This window comes from Microcebus murinus, chromosome 7, assembly GCF_040939455.1.
Source record: "Microcebus murinus isolate Inina chromosome 7, M.murinus_Inina_mat1.0, whole genome shotgun sequence".
NCBI lineage: Eukaryota > Metazoa > Chordata > Mammalia > Primates > Cheirogaleidae > Microcebus > Microcebus murinus.
The window spans coordinates 70,035,317-70,054,417 of NC_134110.1; the positions used below are offsets into that span (position 1 = coordinate 70,035,317).

The 19,101-nt window shown below is 37.8% G+C and overlaps 1 protein-coding gene across 1 annotated transcript in view; it reads right to left on the minus strand.

The window, feature by feature from the left end:
• Positions 1-19,101, minus strand: part of NECAB1 (N-terminal EF-hand calcium binding protein 1) — a 149,316-nt gene that overhangs the window by 21,908 nt on the left and 108,307 nt on the right. Inside the window, exons 6-9 of the mRNA XM_012760724.3 lie at positions 17,100-17,236; positions 10,832-10,953; positions 8,146-8,222; positions 3,260-3,313 (exon numbers count right to left, since the gene is read on the minus strand). Coding sequence (XP_012616178.1) covers positions 3,260-3,313; positions 8,146-8,222; positions 10,832-10,953; positions 17,100-17,236 — 390 coding nt within the window. The remainder of the gene's footprint in view (positions 1-3,259; positions 3,314-8,145; positions 8,223-10,831; positions 10,954-17,099; positions 17,237-19,101) is intronic.

Here is a 19,101-nt window from a genome sequence, read left to right on the forward strand (position 1 = left end):
CTGGTGTATAGTTGGTGGTCAAGTTACTTGTGGAATAAACATGTTAAAGATGTTCTTGCTCTTTAGCTATTTACTATTCTTAGATTTAATGAATTTTATTTATTTATTCATTCCCGAAGAGGATTTGAGGTGGCCTTGAGCACTCAAGAGCACTGCACATGTGTTAGGGTCTCCTTTATCTGTCTCTATCACCTTGTCCTCTATTTCTTTTCTTCTTTCTCCTTCAAGAGCACAGGGTATCAGTTAAAAAAAATTAGCTTCACTTTTACTAATTATGTGGACTTGTTACTTAATCTTTTTCTTTTAATAAGTCTTCTGATAAAATTGAGCTGGTGGGGCCGGGCGCTGTGGCTCACGCCTGTAATCCTAGCTCTTGGGAGGCCGAGGCGGGCGGATTGCTCAAGGTCAGGAGTTCAAAACCAGCCTGAGCAAGAGCGAGACCCCGTCTCTACTATAAACAGAAAGAAATTAATTGGCCAACTGATATATATATAAAAAAAAAAATTAGCCGGGCATGGTGGCACATGCCTGTAGTCCCAGCTACTCGGGAGGCTGAGGCAGAAGGATCGCTTGAGCCCAGGAGTTTGAGGTTGCTGTGAGCTAGGCTGACGCCACGGCACTCACTCTAGCCTGGACAACAAAAGTGAGACTCTGTCTCAAAAAAAAAAAAAATTAAAAAAAAAAAAATTGAGCTGGTGGTACTTATATCACAGGGTTTGGGGCAGGATTAAATAAAATAATGTATATAAAGTATATATAAAGTCCATGATGGGTACTAAATAAATGTTACTTCTCATACTCTGGGCTGAGAAAAAAAAAAGTGGACTTAAAAAAAGAAATCGTATCCTAGACTCACATTATGTAATGGCTCATTGCCCAGAAAACTAGACATGGCAGTTGGTAGGGTTCAGGACTTTAGCTGTGTGCTTAAACAAGCCTACCAGATAATCTGCTCTGCTGTCATGGTAGAAAATCTCAAGAAATAATCATGCATTAGTCCACAACCTTGCTAGCAAAGAGCAGCTCTACTTTAGGGGCCAGCTTTCCCCTAAACACTAGGGCTGGAAATGAACGTTAGAGTGTAGTAATGAGCACAGGTCTGGGTCGGGCTGCAGGGGTTCAGCTATGGTAAACTTCTCTAAACCTCAATTTCTTCATCTGTAGAATAAGGACAGCACCACCTCATTCAGCTATTGTGAGGATTTAGTGAGCTATTTATGTGTGTGTTTAGCACAACACTTGGCACTTAGCAAAGGCTCAGTAAAAATCCGTATTTAAAAAATCAAGTGTAATACAAATTTAGTCTTCACTTTCTGATGTGGAATTTATTTTTCAAAGTTCTTGTGCATTCAGTTATGGACAAGGAAAATGACCTCTGTAGTCGATAAATTATAAAATGGTTTTGGGCACCAGGATAAATCATTAAGCACATAGTAGGATGTAATTATGAGCACTAGCTGTGAAATAACAGGAGAAAAATGGTTTTGGCCATTCTGAATAGGAGGTTTTATAGGAATTATAGTAATGCATGTACTGCCACTAATGAAAAACTACAATTTTTAATGACAAATATCTTATTGGTATCTTTGAAAAAATAAACCGGTTCAAATCATTACTATATGCCTACTCCCAAAGAGCATAATTATTTTACCTCTACATATGGTTGAAAATAGTTAAGGAACATCCTTTCTTGCTTTTAAGCAAGATTGACAACTGAAACACCTTGCCCAATCTTATTTTTTTTATGCACTATTGAATTAGTAATGTTGTATATGTGGATCTTTTAAAATTGGCAGTGGCATTGGGTATTCGGGGACCAGCTAATGGAATAGCTGTCAGCTTTCACAAAGAATCCTTAGACAATGTTTTTCCCTCATAGCTAGAGAGAGAAAATAGCCTTACATGAGAAAATTATGTAAGAATAAACAATCTGTCTCACACAACATTAGGAAAGTTATGTTCAGTTTTTTTCACTGCAGTGTAGTTTCTCCTACATGCAAACCTATGGGACAATAATAGACACCTGATCACAATGTTAGCCATTCCCGTGCCTATGGGACTGCACAAACCTGCTGTTCCTAATACGTGTGCTCAATACCCCTCTCTTCTCACTTCCCACCAACATCTACCACTTTACATTTGTAGGTTCCTGATGAATCAACACAGACCACAATCTTGTCTTTGGAGGGATAAAAGCACTAAACATGTAGTGAAAGACATAGTTTATATCAAGGCAAAGTATGCATTAAGTATAGGCTTCTGATAATTGTAGCCATTATTAATTTTTCTGAGATTCCCCCGAGGCTTCCTCTGAAGATTCACTTTGTGCTATGAGTTTGGACAGATGGGCAGAAGCCTGGTACACAGGTGGGTCTCACCTTTTCTATCATGTAATCAGTGGCTGTAGAGTGAGTGCGTGGTTCAGAAAGGAATATTTCCTACCTTTGTGTTGTGTAAATGTGACTGATCCTTCAACATCTATAAAGTATATAATACATTTTTAAGTTATCAAGAAAAAAGTGATTTTCTGTAGGACCCAAGATTTTAAAAGCCAAATTTCCACTAAATGCAAATATAAACATCCAATTTCCTAAAATAAAATGTGCCATAAGTATTTGCCTTGAAATAAAGTAAAATAACAAAACATGGTATGTGTTGCCTTTCAATATTAATTTCTTTTTGTTTTATCTTCATGTACCTATTAGGATCACTTTTCCATTTTCTTTTAGTTTCTATAAATTGTCACCACTCTGGATAGACATCGTTTCCCTAGGGATATAAATGTTCCCTTTTCTCTAAACATCAATTTATTCCTCGAAAAATTATTTCTGAGCATTCACAATGTTCCTGGCCCTAGGCTAAATGCTGTAAATACAAAATGAATAGAACCAGGTTTCAGCTCAGGTATATACAGTTCTCCACATAGCAGGTTTTACAAAATGTGTTTATGATACAATTTGAATGTTCCCTTCTCTGCCAGTCATATTCATTCAATTAGATGATAACGTGCTGATTTATACATGCATAAAATCTTCATTTTGCACCTATTACATGCCAGGTGCTTTCACAAAAACCCTGTGAAATAGGTATTAGGTTTACACAAATCACGATTTAGAAAACAGTACTTAAGCCATTGAAAATGAAATATGTCTACTTATATTTTTAACTTTTCATGAAGACAGCAACTAATCTTTGAAGAAATTAAATCATGTTTTCAAAAAATATATTTCTAAAACTTTGACAGGGAAAAAGTACTTACAGATTTAGTATTCCCTTCAATAACTTCTTCTTCCAATGGTTCAAGTTTCAGATCCTTCAATTAGAGGAAATGGCAGAAAAACCCAGAAATTAGATAATTTTTTAAAAACTCCAGATATTCAAATCATAATTCTTTCATGGCTAATATATATATATATATATATATATATATGATATATATATGTATATATCTTTAGAGACAGGGTCTCATTATGTTGCCAAGGTTGGTCTTAAATTCCTGGCCTCAACGGCATCCTCCTTCCTTGGCTTCCCAGAGTACTGGGACTACAGGCGTGATTCACAGGCCTAGCCTTTTATGGCTAATGTTGAATCAACCTAATTATCTTAAAGAAGATGAAATCACTCTGATTTTTAAAAATTGAGCTATTCCAATAAAGACCCTTTGTATCTATTTATTAATTACAAGGAGCTATTTCAGATGTGTTCAATTTGTTATTGCTTTAAAGTTTCCTTCACTGATGCCGTTAGAGAGCAAATTGGAGAACAGGGAAATGTTAAAATAGAAAGGGTAGGAAGGTAAAAAGAAAAAAGAAGGTTAGAATGATTAAGCCTAACAGTCTGATTTATCTTGCTGTGAGTATTATCACATTTTCTACATTTTTGGGGGAGATTATTATAAACATTAGTCTACTGTTATAATACATTTATATCCTAGCACTAATTTATTAGTGATTTATTAGAAAGTGAATTAAAAAGTAAATGAAAATACTATTGATATTCACTAAAAATGGAGGATTGCTCTAAAGACCTTAGACTCTTCTTTGATGACCAAAAGATAACATTAACGTCCCCAGTGAAACCAAGTGTGTAATCTCTGACAATTTCATTTGGTGAACATACATCCTAGCATTTCTTCCAAGTGTGGATTATGCACAATTCCTCAAATGGATAAGAAATAAATCGAAAGCTATAGAAATCCAGCCTGTTAATAATAGAGCTGTATTGCACTAGCTATACTGTTATCTCGTCATGCAACTTTACGCAAGTTATTTAACTTCTGTGGGATTTACTTTTACTGCTCGCTCTGCCTTAAATTCTTTATCCTTAGGTCTTCGTATACCTGGCTTCTTCTCATCTCTCACATCTCAATTCAAATATCACCTGCTTCGGGAGACTTTCCCAAACCACTTCCTTTGAGTATTCAACACCACCTCCAATCTCCATCATATTGCCCTACTTCTTCTTTATAGCACTTTCCATGATCTCAAATGATCTTATTTCATGGATTTGTTTACATGGCTTTTGTCTGTCTCTCTAGATACCAAGGATGTTACCTATTTTGATCACTATTGTATTGCCACTGCCAGAATAGGACACATAGAAGCTACTCAATACATGTTGAATAAATGAACAGCTGAATGAGTGCCCCATCTAAATCATAATGTTTCCATGAAGGCAAAAATTATATAAAATGCATACAGATATGAATTGAAAATTTAAAAAGTGCTCTACCCATAGTAACTGTTACACAGTAATCTCCTTGACTGCTATTTTTCTGATACCAACTCAGGTATACTTTTCAGTTCTCTCTTTCCTGATCTAAGGTAAGAAAAACTTAAAACAAGTTGTATGAGTATGACATCCTTAATTATATCCCTTGCACTGAGAATGTCCTGTGATGTGATGATACATTGAGGACTTCATGAAGAACGAAGAGGCTTTTTTTTTTTTTGTTCTGTTGTTCTGTTTAACATGAAAGGTGTTTTCTGCAGGATCAAGCAAAACATAAGATAAAAGCTCAGGATGTGCCCATAAATACTCATGAAGGCTGGAATGGATAGAGGGAACACCTGAAGGAACTTGCAAAAATTGCAAGTGTTATTTTTCCCCCCACATGAATAGAATCAGTTTACAGTGCAGGAAGGATTTATCATAAATACTTAATGGAGAAAAAAGATAACATATGTTCCACCACAGGTTCACTTCCTTTCAATGGGGAGATCAAGCCTAGTGTTAACAACTACAGGAGACAAAGTAGTCAGCAGTGAAATGACATGCACTTAGTCACTGTTTGGCAATTGGGTAGTTTTTCTCTAAAAACCTAATTCAGCGCAATACAGAAGAAGTTGTAGAAGAAAACTGAACTTGCACTGCTTCTCCATTCATTAAGATAGCTCATGCTGAGCTCCACGCAGCTGGAGACTCTCTGCTGCAAACCATCAGATTATACTTTCAGCAAACCTCAAAATGAAGCCCTTTCATAGGAGGGAGGGAGAAAAAAGTCTAGGAAAGAAAGGTATGTGCCAGTACTTTGATTTAAAGTTGGAAAAAAGGTATGGCCTAAGTTTGAACCATTCCTTTAAAAATAACTACATAGATTTCAGATACTAAATAACATTTTGTCCAGAACTTCAAAACCACTTGAAAAAGAGATATTTGTGTTCTTTAAAAATGAATCCAAACATATCTAATAATCAAATCCTTATGTTTAACAAGCTGTAGTTTGCAAACAGGAGTCCTGCATTTCCATAGCTTCCAACATTGGAAAACTAATTTTCATAGTCACTATTTTTCCTATGAATCTTTTTAGTCTGAGCTCACATATCAATTAATAAAATAAGAAAGGAGGACAGTTGATTTGCAGCAAGTTCATAGTTTTGGTATTGGCTCTATTATATAGTAAGTGATCAATGCAGATTTAATAAATGAAGACAGGATGGCAAAGGAACTGGAACTCTCCAAGGTTGTTTCTCCTTAACTTGTTTCTTCTTTTACAGAATCTCCTTTCCAGAGACCTGCCCCATGTTCAGGATTTGAGGTTCATCTTTGTGGACATGGCTTTTAAGATCTTAACCTGTTGGCCTGACTTCTTTCCTACTAACATCTGACTGGGGATTTCTGCCCAAGTGTCCTATTGTACCTTGAAATGAACACATCTGAACACCCAGTTCACCTTCTCACCTCACCTCACCAACTATCTGTCACTTGTTTCTCCCTTGTCTGTTAATGGTATAACCAACACAGAGAGGCTTGTCAAGTCCTCAGACTGTCATTGCAGTTCTTCCTGTCCTTTGCCCACCTCACCCATCCAATGATGCTGTTAATTTCACTTCATGTCTTTCAAATCTGCCATTTTCTTCTCACTCACTACCTTGGTCCAGGCCCATCTTTTGCCATACCTGATCCCCGTGGGTTCAGGGGCACAGATCTGCTCTGCCTGAGTTGGTTTTTTTTTTTTTTCTTGTGTTAATCTATTTTGCATTTATTTTAATTTACTTTGCATCTTGCTGTTCAATTTTGTCTCTGAAGGATCTTTTTGGTTTGTCACTCACCTGTTGAAAAATAATAAATGCCTCCTGTGGTCCCCAAGACCAAGTCCAAATCCCTTAGCCTATTATTTAAAGCCAACCATGATCTGGCCTCCATCTGTCCACACAACCTTATTTGTCACTACATCCCTAAATGAAATTCTGTTAACCAGGCTGATCTACCTTTGTTCACACCATCACCTTCCTGAATGCCCTCTCCAGCTGCTCTCTGTTTACTGAAATTCTACTTCTCTATTGCAAATATCATTTTTTTTATAAGTTAGCTGATTAGCATTTACACCAACTTCAATGATAATATATTTTCCTTTCAAGTTAGCATATAACCCTAAGGAGACCAACCAGGCTCTCTCTTCCAGGAAGTAGTATCTTGAGCAGAAACCAACAGGCTAGAAATGGTTGGAAGTCATTTATTCCTGTGGAGGGAACCTGAGAGACTCTTACTATCTAGATCTATAGAGTTATCTTTCTCTTGACTTTTCCTGAATTTGGTTCTCTAGACTATCTGTTGATTCTGTGAGCCCTTCCATATCTTTCTAGAAAATTCTCCTTTTGATTAGAGAAGTGATTCATTGCATACAATCAAATTTTTAATTGAGTCACCATTTTTAAGGTCTCTCTTAAACTCTTCCTGTCACATTTAGTCATTCCTGAGAACCCAGCTCACAGTGCTCATGTCCCTAGGTGAGTATCTACAGATTTTAGTACCTGCTCTGTTTCTTTAGCATGTCTCAGTCAGTCAGCCACTATTTACTGAGCAACTACTATGAACCTGGTTTTGTGTTACCATATATATTTTTTTAAAAAACAATCTGTTAACTCTCTCTGTCTCAGAAAAAAAACATAGCTTATTTTTATAGGTAGACTATGGATTCTTCAAAATCAGTGGCTCTGTCTCAAATATAAATGTTCCTTCCCTGGTGCCTGGCTTGGACAGAAAACACATTTTCTTACTGATTGACAAAGGTTGCCTCTACCATCAAAGTTGTTTAAAGGGAATATCACTACAATATCAGGACTACTTGGAACTAACTGAATTAATCAATAAAAACACAATAACTAGGAACGTAAAATATAATTCTTAAGGACTCTTCATCATATCCTAACTTGCTTGCTCGCTAGATAGTTTTAATATGAAAATAATCAGTTAATACGCGAATTTCTAGAAGTTGAGTGTGGAATCTCATCTTTTAGTAGAGAGCACTGCCATTTCCCCGAATTAATTTGAAAGATTCCCAAGACTTCAACCAAGTCATACCTAAGAGCTGCCATTAGCATCATTCCAGCACACTGCCACTTGGGTTGCTTGATAACAGTAGAGCCAGGCAGTGCAGTAGATTTATTGAACTCTTAACCCCACATCCTATTTTAAATATAATTGGGGGTGGAAGAAGAATTGACGTGAGCTTCTATATTTGCTTTAACAACAACAGTAACAACAACAAAATCCCAAATAACTCCAAGCAACCATTTGTAGGATAACTGGGATCCTGGATGTCATTCTATCTTTGTGGCAGCCGTGGATATTGAGGCAATGCATAATATTGAGTCAGAATATCTTGAAAAACAAGAGAGAGAATAAAGGAAAGGAAGCGCCCACCTTCTTTTCCAGTCTATCAATTAACTTCTGGAGTCTATTTATCTGGGTCATCCACTGGTTGTCTTCTTCTAATAAGCCTGGAGGGGGGATAAGAATTACAAGGGAACATATTAAACTTCAGACAGAATAGGGATGCTGGGTTATCTCAGAGCTTTCCATTTATCCTGAAGGAAGGATGCAGTGTCATTGACTAGTCAACACATTTTTTAAAATGTATTTTATATGAGCACTTTCTAAGTTATTGATTTCTGCAGATTCATGCATCCCAGTGGGTTCATTTCCATGGGCCTGTTTTTCATGTTGTTGCCTGTCTGGCCTTTGATATTCAAATGAAAAGATCCTGCTGAGCCATTTATAAAACCCTATAAGGCAGCTGGTTATCTTTTGAAAAAAGGAAAGCATCAATCAATAATTCTAAACTTACCTGTAGGGCAGTGGCAGGAGCTCAGCCATACCCCTGACCCCAGCAAGGTATAAATAGCTACAATTCAAAAGGGCATAAGAGCAAGACAGCTGGTATTTCCTTTTCCAGGAACTAACTTGAGTACACATGGACTCTTTAGACACGGTGTAATGGTTAAGTGTGCAGACTAGAGCCTGTTGATCTATATTTGTATATATGATATATACACGTGTGTATATATGCATGTAGGAGATCTGTATGCATGTGTATATATGTGTGTGTGTCTAGCACCAAGACAAACATCATATACATCATGCTATTATTGCTGTTGTTAATATTATATAAAGGCACAAAGGGAAGAGTTATGGTCTCAGCCCTTGCACAAACATCCTGGCATCTTTGTGTATCCTTTACTGTAGCTTACTCAAAATGTTTCCACAGTCATTTGCTGAAGTAATATTATTTAATGTTTCTTGAAACAGAGATCTGATTGAATTCAAGACTATAAAGCTTTAGTTTTGAATGCACCTCAATAAGACCTCAATTGTAAAGGGGTAGTGATGCACATAAGAATTCACTTTCCCATCTGCCTTCTTGGAGGAAGCACCTCTCAAAGCCCACAAAATAAATTATGATGTAAAAATGAGCATTAGCTCTGCCACAAAGAAGTGGCTACAAAAGGGGGTGGGGGGGGAGAGAGATAGAAAAGAGGCCGAGGAAGATATTATAAATGTATAAATAAGTTCACATTTACTTTTTAATTCACAAATTCATTAACATATTTCTAATCTGGGCTGATCCCCAAAGGATGTAAGGTGGCTATCACATCAAAGTCCCTAGGAAGGCTATTTGGAACTAAGACTGTTTTCTAAATGGTTAAAATAGAAAGAACAATCTACATTTTGCTTCGGGAGCCTAGCACTGTCACATGTAGGGGACTGTATTATTGTTCCCAATTCTCCACTTTCCTCCTGCTATAGAAGTATATGTATGTATACTCTGTGTATACGTATATGTACTATGCCCACAACTTGGCACTACCTCCTACTATAAAGGGTGAGGTGTTATTTCTTTCCCCACTGTTACTGCGCTTGGCATGTGACCTGTTTGGCCAATGGGAAGTTAGCAGGCAGGATGCACACAGTGTTTTTTGAATGTACTTGTGTAATTCTGATCTGGCTTCTTGGGCTTCTGACACTCACCAGGGGAAGAAAATGCTCCATTGTCACTTATCCCAGAAGAAGGCTATGTGAGGAGAGCTGAACTTTACATACAGCCCAGAGCCTCGTCCAGCTGAAATTGCCCAACTCACAACCAGCCAGAGACTCACCAGAGAGAAAAACATATATTTGCAATTGTAACCACCAAGACTTGAAAGTTGTTTCACAATAAAAATGGAAATGGACTAATATTCCATGTGACCATGGACAAACCACTTAGTTTTCTGGATTTTGGTTTCCTCACCTGTGAAATGGGGAAATAGGGAAACTAACATCTATCTTACAAGGCGTTAGGATAAAATAAGGCTCTATTTAAGAAAGGATTCTGAAACCTTTCAAGTACAGCTGGTACAAATATAGGATATAGTTAGTACTTTGATTTTCTGAATCTTAGATTTATAAAGATTCATTTGTGTTAGAACAACACGTTCAAGTAATATATGTGCATGTGTATATAATACGTATGCTTTGTAAAAATTACTCCAATATTTAGCAACATGAGTTTGCATATTTCAAATTGATTTCAAAATATTATGGTTATAAATGACACAGTTAAAATTTAATAACCTAACAATTATTAGTAAGGTTTAGCCCAATAAATCTTACATTACAAACTTCAAAAAAACCAGCTATGACTAATCCTATCACGGAAGCAAGGATGCTTTTTCCTAAGTGAATTTGGGGTATGCCTGAGGAGGTTGGGTGATCTAGAGTGTATTAGGGTATAGCCTAAAAAAAAAACCTGTTTGCTTCAAGATGACGGGGAGTTCTATAGAGCTCAAGTCTTTGGGTAGCAGCTAATGGAGCTACTTTCTTCCCAATTCACCATCTTTCTGTGTTCCGCCCCAGGCACAACTGCCAGGACTCTGCCGGTGCTGATGGACAGGACAACTGTCCAGTTCTTAACACCCTGCACTCTTCACCACTTCAGTTTCAAACTGATTTGGTATGAGGAAAGTGTTCTATTATTACTGTTGTCTTAGCTGCTGTCTGTTGAAACAATCCATTGGAAAATGCAAAATAAATTGACTTTGACGAAGAAAGACAATGAAGGCTGTGTTACCTGGGCCGCTGACATTAAACTGAGGGCTGTTAGGAGAAAAGCTGTTGTGTCTCTGGACTCTGCGGCTTGATCGTTTTCCAGGCCATTGAATCGACAGCACTTCTGGCTTGGTCGGCCCTTGCCTTGAACAACAGAGATAACATTTAACCTCAATTTCAGTGCTTCAGTCTCTTGCCTCCAGGAACAAATCTTCAAATGTCAGTCACAAAGGTTTTCTAGTGTAGTGAAATGAAAACTTACGAGAATGACTGTTTGCAAACATGCTCTAGAAACCCAAGGTAATTTGGTACTATCCTATCTGAACCGGAGGAAGAGAATTCTGAACTTACTTTGTTCTTAAAATTAAATAGTCTCAGTAAAAATTGTAATTTTAGAAAGACTTCTTTTTCCTTTGTTGGTCAATGAGCAGTAGAAAAAACATTTATGTGTATGCTGCTGTTGTATTTTGTTTAGCTTGAGGACACCTACGGAATTTTCTTTCTTTAATTCAGCTTTAAAAATTTTTTTTTTGACCAAAGCTATACATCATTATATTTTTAAAAGTCAAATAATTCTATAAATCTTATTTCAGCAAACAGGAGCTCCCTCCTCTTGCCCCCATGTTATACCCTCTCTCCCCTTTCATTAAAGACAATACTTTTTAGCAGGGGTTTGCTTTCATATCAGTATATAATTTGCTTAAATTGCTAACTCCTTATTTTTTAGTTTTAGGCTTTTAACTTTCCAATATGAAAAGCTCAGGCCAATGATATACACATGGAAATGTTATAAGGAACTCCCAGGAAGGCTGCTTATAAGAACAGATTCAACTAGGAAGAAACCCTTTTATCTTTCCTTATTCTTCTTTCCTGGTTGGAATGTGGACAGGATAGCTGGAATTCCAACAACCACCTTGGACCATGAGGCAAACTTGGGAGTGGAAGATTTGCTTAACATTTAATTAAGATGTGAGAAAGACAGAAAGTCTATGATAAATCTGTAAAGATGTCATACTTGAATTAAGCTGCTCCCCACCAGATTTCTTTACAGGAGATAATAAGCCCTTTTGTGTTTAAACCACTGTATTTTTGTTTCTATGATAGGTAGTCACATCTAATACTAATATACTCATCCCAATATCTTTATTATCTGTCAGCTAGGGAAGATTCCTTTAGCTTTTCTCCTATGTTAGATTGCCTCCCCCCACTTTTACATTTCATTTTTGTTTTTAACTGACTCCTTTGTTTCGGTGGAAAATATCCCCTAATTGATTCTTAAGAAATAGTACTCGATAAGAGGTAAAATTCTTGAGATTTTGCATGTATAAACACTTATTTTATTGGTGGGTTCATGGAGTAAAGAATTCTAAGTTGCAAATCATCTTGAACAAGTTGTTCCATTACATTGCAGCTCCCACAGGCACTACTGAGAAATCTAGTGTTTTCTTGATCCTTTGCACATGACCTGGTTTTCTGAGAATTTGTAGACACTTGCCTTTGTCTCCAGTGTTATGAAATTTCATAATAGCATGTCTTGGTGTTGGACTTTTAGTACTCATCATGATGGGCTCTTGGTCTGTTCTATCAAGCTGGAAACTCATGTCCTTGTTCTGAGAATTTTTCTTATTCATTTCATAATTTTTCTCCTTTCTTCTCCCTTTGGAATTGCTGTCTTACAAATATCAGACCTCTTGGACTGACCCTTTAGTTTTCTTATTATTTCTTTCCTTTTTTTTTTTTATCTCTTTGATGAGATTTCATCACACTTTTATATCTAAACTTGCCTCAGAGAATATCATTTTTGCTGCCATACTTATAATTTCCAAGACCTCTTGTATGTGCTTTCAATATTTTTTTAAATAGCATTTTGTCCTTAATTCATAAATGCAATATCTTCTCTTAGATTTCAGAAGTTATTGATCATTTTATGATCACAGGTTTTTTTTTTCCTGCTGTCTGAATTATTTCTCTTTTTTTCTTGTGTTTGATTTTTGTTTGTTCATTTGTTTGACCCCACACATTTTGGAGGGAGGAATCACAAGGCTGATCGGAACCTCTGTGTGGGGACTGCCAACTTGCAGCCTCTGCTGCAGAGTGGCCTGGCTCGCCCTATTTACTGGGGACCCTGACCATCAGCACTGATAAGTCTTTTCTCTTGGACTGATAAGACCCCTTAGAGAAGGATATCCCAGCTGGAGGGTGTGAGCCCAGTGGTCCATATTTTAGGAGCAGAGTGTTTGAAGGGGATTAAACATCTCACTCTTCAATATGGAGACTTCACTTAACATTGTGTTTTTTAGTACTGGGCCCTGACCACCAGTTGTGCCCATCTCCAGAAAGCATACCTCTAGTTCTTCAAGGATTAGGTGGAGTTCTCAACAATATGTCAGCTCTACCTTCACCCTCACTAGCAGTTGCACATAGTGCAGCCAGTTCTTGAGCTTTGCAGAGGTTCTGTGATACCAACTGTATCACATCTTGGCTTCTTACACTGCCTGTGTAAGTTTCAGCTTTCTTAGAGCTTCCAAATCCATTACCGCTAGATTGACCTTCTTCCCAAATTTCAGGTTTGTGTCCCTTTGGCTCTTCTTCTATCCTTTTTATTTTGGGGGGGTTAATGTTTCCTTTTATCCAGGTACTTTGTCATTTTTTAAGGGTTTTGTGAGAGAGCAAAAGAAATCATACATGTTTAATCTCCAATTGTTAACTAAATCTTCCTATGGATTTTGCTATGGCATAAAAAAGAAAAAAAAACACCCCAAAACCCCAACTATCTAGAAGCTTTGGTGGTCACAGGAATAGGTGATTAGAACAGTCCTTCTCTATGTTCAAGCTAAGAGATCATAAGCTTTCTTTCATAATCATCTCTAGGTGAAATTAAAGCCTTTTCTTATTTCTATAATAGACAACTATCAAAAGGAAAAAAATAACTTTCAAGTCCAGAAGCAATCATTTATATCCCTGGATAGAGAATAATTTTGAAAAATAAAGCCAACTTGTAGATTCTATTATAAAAAAGGAAATCTGCATATAATTAACCATGTTCCCAGAAATCTAGTTTGTGAGGAAGAGGTTTATGTAAGAGGACAGGGGTCCTCTAGAAGGAAACTTCGGTATAACATAATGACTATTCTTGTCATTGGCTGTTTCGTACTTTCAGCAGACATGGGATTACAGTGACTCCCATTTAGTCAGTTTGCCAGGGCCAAAAGAGTGTTATAGAAAGCCATCTGAAAACCTCACCTCCGTGGCCTTCCAGCTGTACACATCCCTTCTCTCTGAAATAACTATTTTCACATGAATAGACACAGACATTCTGCCCAACACAGCATGTCTAACTCATTACTGCAGGATGAGTGATACTGTGTGATTCTGCCCTGGGCTGATAGATGGAATGGATGACTTCTCTAAATTTGCCATATCCCGAGGAGTTTTTGTATCCCTAGCTTTCACAAATATTAAACCCCAAAGTAATGTTGATGCTGAAGGGAAAGCAAATTATTCCAACCCGGGGAATTTTAATGACATCTGCGGGTTATAACTCTTACCTGCGCAGAGCATCATGGAATTTTCCTTTCTAACATAAAAGACTGATCAATTTTTGGAGACACTGATTTGACCTCTTCTTCATGAGTCTGTTCCCCTCTTCCTCGAATCTGTACTACATACCTACATACTAATTTTCCTTAAACCTTGTTTTCATTTTATTGCTTTTATTTATAATTTATTTACAATTGCCAATGACAATCTCTGATAGAATTAAGTCTGAATGCATCTGTCTAGCTTTTAAGATCTTTCTTAACCCCAGGTGCCACATAGATTGGTCTCCTCACTGTCCCAGGGCCTCACCTACTGCTCCTCTGTAGGGCTCCCTTTACCTGGAATTCTCTTTCATTCATTCAGTTTCATGCATTCAACAAGCAGGTGCACAAAGTAGAAGGGAACAACACAAAGTCCCCATGTTCTAGAAACTCGAAGTCTAATGGGGGAGAAAAACAAGGAAGGGGCTGAGGTAAGTGGCTATCCATAGAGGGCACTATGGGAGTACATGGTAGCGAAGCAGGGAGGTATGAAATCCTGGTTTGAGGACAGTAAAGTCTTCCCAGAGAAAGTAGCATCTAATCAGCGTCCAAACTGGAAGTCAGCCAGATGAGGGATGAGTAACATGCGGTGAGTGAGGAGACTGATCCCTTCAGGGAGAATGTCATCCTGCCATTCAAATCCGCCCTAAAGGTCAGTTCAAGTCGTATCTCCCCATAAGGCTTTTTCACTGGTATCTTGACTGATATCATGGGAAAAGGACGGGCTTCCTCTGTCTTTTCTTCACTGGTCCTGAGAGGGTCCTGGGTCCCTCTCACTTTGCTTTTTGGTGGCCAGCTGATAGGAAGATGTAGCCTCAGGAGAGAAGATACAGCCCTTTTAGGTGTGGGCCTAAGTCATGTGCTTTAGTCTGGTTCATCAGAGACTAAACATTGGGTATTATGGGCACAACCCAGAGTGGTACCCTGTTTTCTGTTTTCTAGTTTATGTATTTTTTCAGAAACCTCCCAGGGAGGAGTGTCACAGATTTGAGGTGGGATTTGGATGTCCCTGAGTGCCTTAGTCAAGTGCCATACAAAAGCACCCCCAAACTGACATTGGACCTGTAACACTTACCATTGTTTCAAGCTATTTTTGAGCTTTGAGCAATGGTAGCCTATGGCCTAACACAAAGAACGGTTGTCAATTAAATATTCACAAGATGGCGATGAATGCAGAACCCAAGTTTGCAGGAGCCGACTATAGAAAAAAACCAAAAGTGTAGGTGAAGGAGGGAAGCAGAGCGCTTTTCCAAGCCTCTTCTCAGGTGGTAAACAGTTGATTCTCAAAAGGGACAACCCATTTTATTTCCAGAAAGTCTAAACAAAAGAAACAACAAAACAGGCCTCATTTTCTCATTAGGCACATGAAATCAATTTCATTGTGCTTCCAGACATTCAGTTATTCTCTGCTCAAACCTGAGGAGCTGTGTGAATTATTGCTTTTCTAAAGCTAATTGTTACACTTTGCCATTTGCTATGGAATCACTCAACGCAGTGAAAATAGAAAGTTCACAATGCGAAAAATGCTTCCCAGATCCACGGAAGAGTCCATCCCTGTGTTCATCAGCCGCACGGCCTCATTAGATTCTGGAATTATAGGCTTTTTTGTTAGAATTTGGTGGTGCTCATTCATTTTGACATTGTAAACACATGGTGGAAAATTCTAGTGTTTTTTGGAGATGTCCTAATAATTATGTATCCATTAATTTGTTTAGAAAAATTGGTCCTGCAGAGTAGTCCATTATCAGCTTGTTCAAAAAACTTACTGTGTGGTTCTTTCTAATTTAAAATGCAAAAGTTAGATAAAGCACATCCATAAGTTGAAAGTAACACATCAGCCAAAACATGTCGTAGGAGCAAGAGTTTTGCCAAACCCTTCTCTAACTTGCGAAGTATAAACAATGACAACTCAAGAACATACCAACTGTTCCCCTGGAATTACCTTGATGTCTGCTTTACTTATTCCTTCAGCATTACTAAAGGAACTTAGGTTTCTCTTTGGCATTGCTGCCTTTATTTTTATATCTATTATAATATCACCAGCTATCTTCTCAGTGATAACTATTGGTGGCATTGAATTTCAAAATCTTTCTCATCATTCACTTTTCTCCATTTCCTGAAATAATTAGGCTTAGTGAATTCTCAACTCTCCTCATTTTTGTCCAGGTTCACTCAGTTTGTAATCTTTCCCATCATCTCCATATTTTCAAATTATACCCATTTGCTTAAATGTCCCAGAGGAATTCCATGAAATTGACTATCATCCTACCCATGCTTAATCTTTACTCTTCTGAAACCCACTGGTAATTTATTTCCCCTTGTGTATGGGGAAATGTACCTTTACCACTTTGTACCTTGCAGTATAGTTTTAGTGCTCATGTCTTATTTATGTGATAAACTTAGGCCTCCGTGAGGATTGGCATTATGTTAAATATATCTTCATATCATTCACAGTGTCCTTTACATCTTGTCCCTCTACTAAGCCCTCAATTAAAATTCATTGATTAAATGATGGACAGTGAAAGAAAAAGTGGAATGGTCATTTTGGAGGCAAACAACAAGGCAGGCACCCAGGAGAGGTCCCAACCATTCTTTTTAAATCTATCAATCCTCAACTTTAGTTTTCACTAGTATAAGTTCAATGCTTCTCAACTGGTTTTTCATGAACATAATCAATAAAGAGACAAGATATGAAAATTTTTAAGTTGCCTTTCTTGACGGGTTTGCTCCTCAGTAGTTTCCATGGCACATTCCAGAGAATTCTGGAGAGACTGCAGCTGGTTCAAGGTCTCCTTCAATAAAAATCGAGTTACAAATTGTTCCAGATTGGAGGCTTCTTGGTAGTCCTAAGGGTGACAAAAGAAATGCTATTAGAAGTATGGTAGAAGAAAACACCTGGAAATGGTTTTTCCTCCGTGTACCCACCAGTCTCAGGTTGGTCCTATAGACAGAGAGAGAGAAAGAGTTGAGAGAGACAGTTGAGAGAGGAGGAAAGATGTGTTGGTCCCTGGATGCTACTCAGAGTTCCATCCATCCTCCAAAAGTTGAATAAAAAAACCGCAGGAATGACTCAGGAATATCTCACCTCCCACTGCACCTACCTCAAAATTGGAGAAAAGGACAAAACCCAGCAGAATTATAGAATAGACATCTGTAAAAAAGGAAAAATAAATATCTGGGGGAATTAAATAGGTTGGAATGTGACTGTGAGTTTGTTTTGTGTTTCATTTAAATGATGACCACGCCATCATATATTTTCTCTATTACCAATAAAATTCAGTCACGTTTCAGAAATTGGCTTAATTCTCTCTTGATGTATTTATTATGCCTCATCTGTATTAGGCTGAAGCCAAAGAAAATTATGTGTAGTTATTTTAAAATTAAGAAAGTGTTAGGCCTGGAATATTTAAACAGTTTACTAAATCTGCTTGCTTTTCTCCCTCAGCAACCTTACCTAAAGCTCATTTGGAACCAACTTCTAGAACCACACGTCAGCCAAAAAAGCACCATTCATTCAAACAGCTCCAGGTCTACACAGAGATCACTGCAGACTTAATAACCATACTTAATAATGTGTTGGTTATGGAGGTACGAAAAGGGGTCTTCGCTTAATTAAGGTAGATGGGTGAGCTGTGGATGGTTTCTCCGGCTGCTCTTGTTTTCTAGAGTCTCAGGGAGAACCAAGAAAGAAAACCAGGTTGGTGTGAAATAAAGTGGTGTCAGAGCTACTCTTTCAGGTCATAGGACCAGACAGCAAAATCTGATTTTCTAGGGTCTTGGGTGGGAACAGCATATTCAAGTTCAGCCAAGGAAAGGATTTGTTTGGCCCTGTTCCTAAACAAAATGATTTTTTTTCATGGTTGAAAACAGAAGACGAAGAAGGAATTATGGTGACAAGATAATGACACGAATCACGACGTGCTGGGGAATCTGAGGGCATAGTTGTAAGCCCACACTGCAGTTATTTAACCTGGCTGATTCTCAGCCTTCTCACTTAGAGCTCAAACTAAGTAACTCTGGCATACATTCCAACTCAAAAATACTCTGTGCTTCTGTCAGCTCCAAATTAGGAAATATTGGACTGTGGCCTCCTGATATAAATTACTTTGGAAGTTTTTCTATTAGAAGAACAATCTAATATCATGGAAAACTTCATTTCTTTCCTAATCTGAAATAGTAAAAGGTTTTCATCGTCAGCCTCTTTTTAAGCACGTTGTGTGCAGGTGAACAACACAGGAAATTTTCTTATTCATCATACCTAATAGTCTTTTTTTTTTTTTTTTTTTTTGAGACAGAGTCTCACTTTGTTGTCCAGGCTAGAGTGAGTGCCGTGGCGTCAGCCTGGCTCACAGCAACCTCAAACTCCTGGGCTCAAGCGATCCTCCTGCCTCAGCCTCCTGAGTAGCTGGGACTACAGGCATGCGCCACCATGCCCGGCTAATTTTTATATATATATATCAGTTGGCCAATTAATTTCTTTCTATTTATAGTAGAGACGGGGTCTCGCTCTTGCTCAGGCTGGTTTTGAACTCCTGACCTTGAGCAATCCGCCCGCCTCGGCCTCCCAAGAGCTAGGATTACAGGCGTGAGCCACAGCGCCCGGCCCTAATAGTCTTATTTTAAAAATTAAACCCCATTTTTGTTTAAACCCCATGTAAGAAACTAACCATCAAATAAAAATAATAATCATTAGAATTTTGGGTGAGTAAAA